This window comes from Mandrillus leucophaeus, unplaced genomic scaffold (assembly GCF_000951045.1).
Source record: "Mandrillus leucophaeus isolate KB7577 unplaced genomic scaffold, Mleu.le_1.0 Scaffold251, whole genome shotgun sequence".
In the NCBI taxonomy this organism is placed as follows: Eukaryota; Metazoa; Chordata; class Mammalia; order Primates; family Cercopithecidae; genus Mandrillus; species Mandrillus leucophaeus.
The window spans coordinates 1758538-1759971 of record NW_012102599.1 but is presented as its reverse complement, the minus strand read 5'-3'; the positions used below and the strand labels follow the sequence as shown (position 1 = coordinate 1759971).

General features: G+C 41.9%; 1 protein-coding gene across 1 annotated transcript in view; it reads left to right on the top strand.

Moving 5' to 3' along the window:
• Positions 1-1434, top strand: part of TMEM156 (transmembrane protein 156) — an 80309-nt gene that overhangs the window by 52768 nt on the left and 26107 nt on the right. Inside the window, exon 4 of the mRNA XM_011983582.1 lies at positions 447-723. Within this exon, the coding sequence (XP_011838972.1) occupies positions 447-723 (277 nt within the window). The remainder of the gene's footprint in view (positions 1-446; positions 724-1434) is intronic.

Sequence of the window (1434 nt, the reverse complement as noted above, 5' to 3'; positions counted from 1 at the left end):
TTAAAAAATATAATCACCTTATTAATTATTTTTAGGTTGGCTGCAGTGGCTCATGCCTGTAATCCCAGCACTTTGGGAGGCTGAGGAGGGAGGATCCCTTGAGTCCAAAAGTTGGAGACCAGCCTGGATAACATAGCAAGACCCAATCTCTACAAAAAAATTTAAAAAATTAGCTGAGCATAGTGGCACACACCTGTAGTCCCAGCTACTCAGGAGGCTAAGGTGGGAGGATTGCTTGAGCCTGGGAGCGTGAGGCTGCAGTGAGCTGTGATTACACCACTGCATTCAAGCCTGGGCGACGGAGTGGGACCCTGTCTCAAAAATATGTATATATTTTTAGTGTAGCTAACTTCTTGTTTCTACTTTCTTGTATAGAAAGGAAGATATTTAGTTTTGAATTGTATGTGTTTTCTTGCTATGTATTAATATTTTGCAAATAACGTTTTCTTAATCACTTTCTAGTTCTTATCAGGAGAGGATCAATGGAAGTGAAAGCAAATGATTTTTATTCACCTTGTCAGCACTTGAACTTCACTGTAGCTCCTCTGGTTGACCACTTGGAGGAATATAACACTACCTGTCATCTAAAAAACCACACTGGAAGATCAGCAATCATGGAGGATGAGCCAAGCAAGGGGAAATCTATAAACCATACTTGTAGAATCATGGAATACCCGAACGATTGTATACACATTTCTTTGCACCTAGAGATGGATGTAAAAAGTAAGTTTTTAAGGAAACTAAAGGGAAAAGGTGTTATCTGATATAGATATATAAAGTTAAGTAAGGGCTATCACATTAACTGAAAGCCAAATAGCTGAAGAATTTTACTGATGAAATAATATAGCCTGAAATAATGTTAGTCTATTTATCTGTTTACTTTTCCTTCAAAGTGTGCCTTTCATGGGGCCTACCTGTAACCTGAGAAGGAAGAGGCATTTATGTGTCACAATTTGAGGAGCACTGGAAAGACCTTCTGCCCCAGAAAATGTTTTTCTTGTTGTTGCAGTGGGGTGGTGGTGGTGGTTTGAGACACGGTCTTACTCTGTCACCCAGGCTGGAGTGCAGTGGCACGATCACAGCTCACTGCAGCCTTGACTTCCCGGACTCAGGTGATCCTCCCACCTCAGCCTCCTGAGTAGCTGGGACTACAGGTGTGCACCACCACACCTGGTTAATTTTTTGTATTTTTAGTAGAGACGGGGTCTTGTCATGTTGCCCGGGCTGGTCTTGAACTCCTAGGCTTAAGCAATCCACCTGCCTTGGCCTACCAAAGTGCTGGGATTACAGGTATGAGCCACCACAGAATAACTTTGAAACATGCCTATTTTCTGTGCATGAAGTAATACCACCATATTTGTGTACTAAAGGGAGGTATTTCTTTTAAAATATAAATATCGGCTGGGTGCAGTGGCTCACACCTGTAATCCCAGC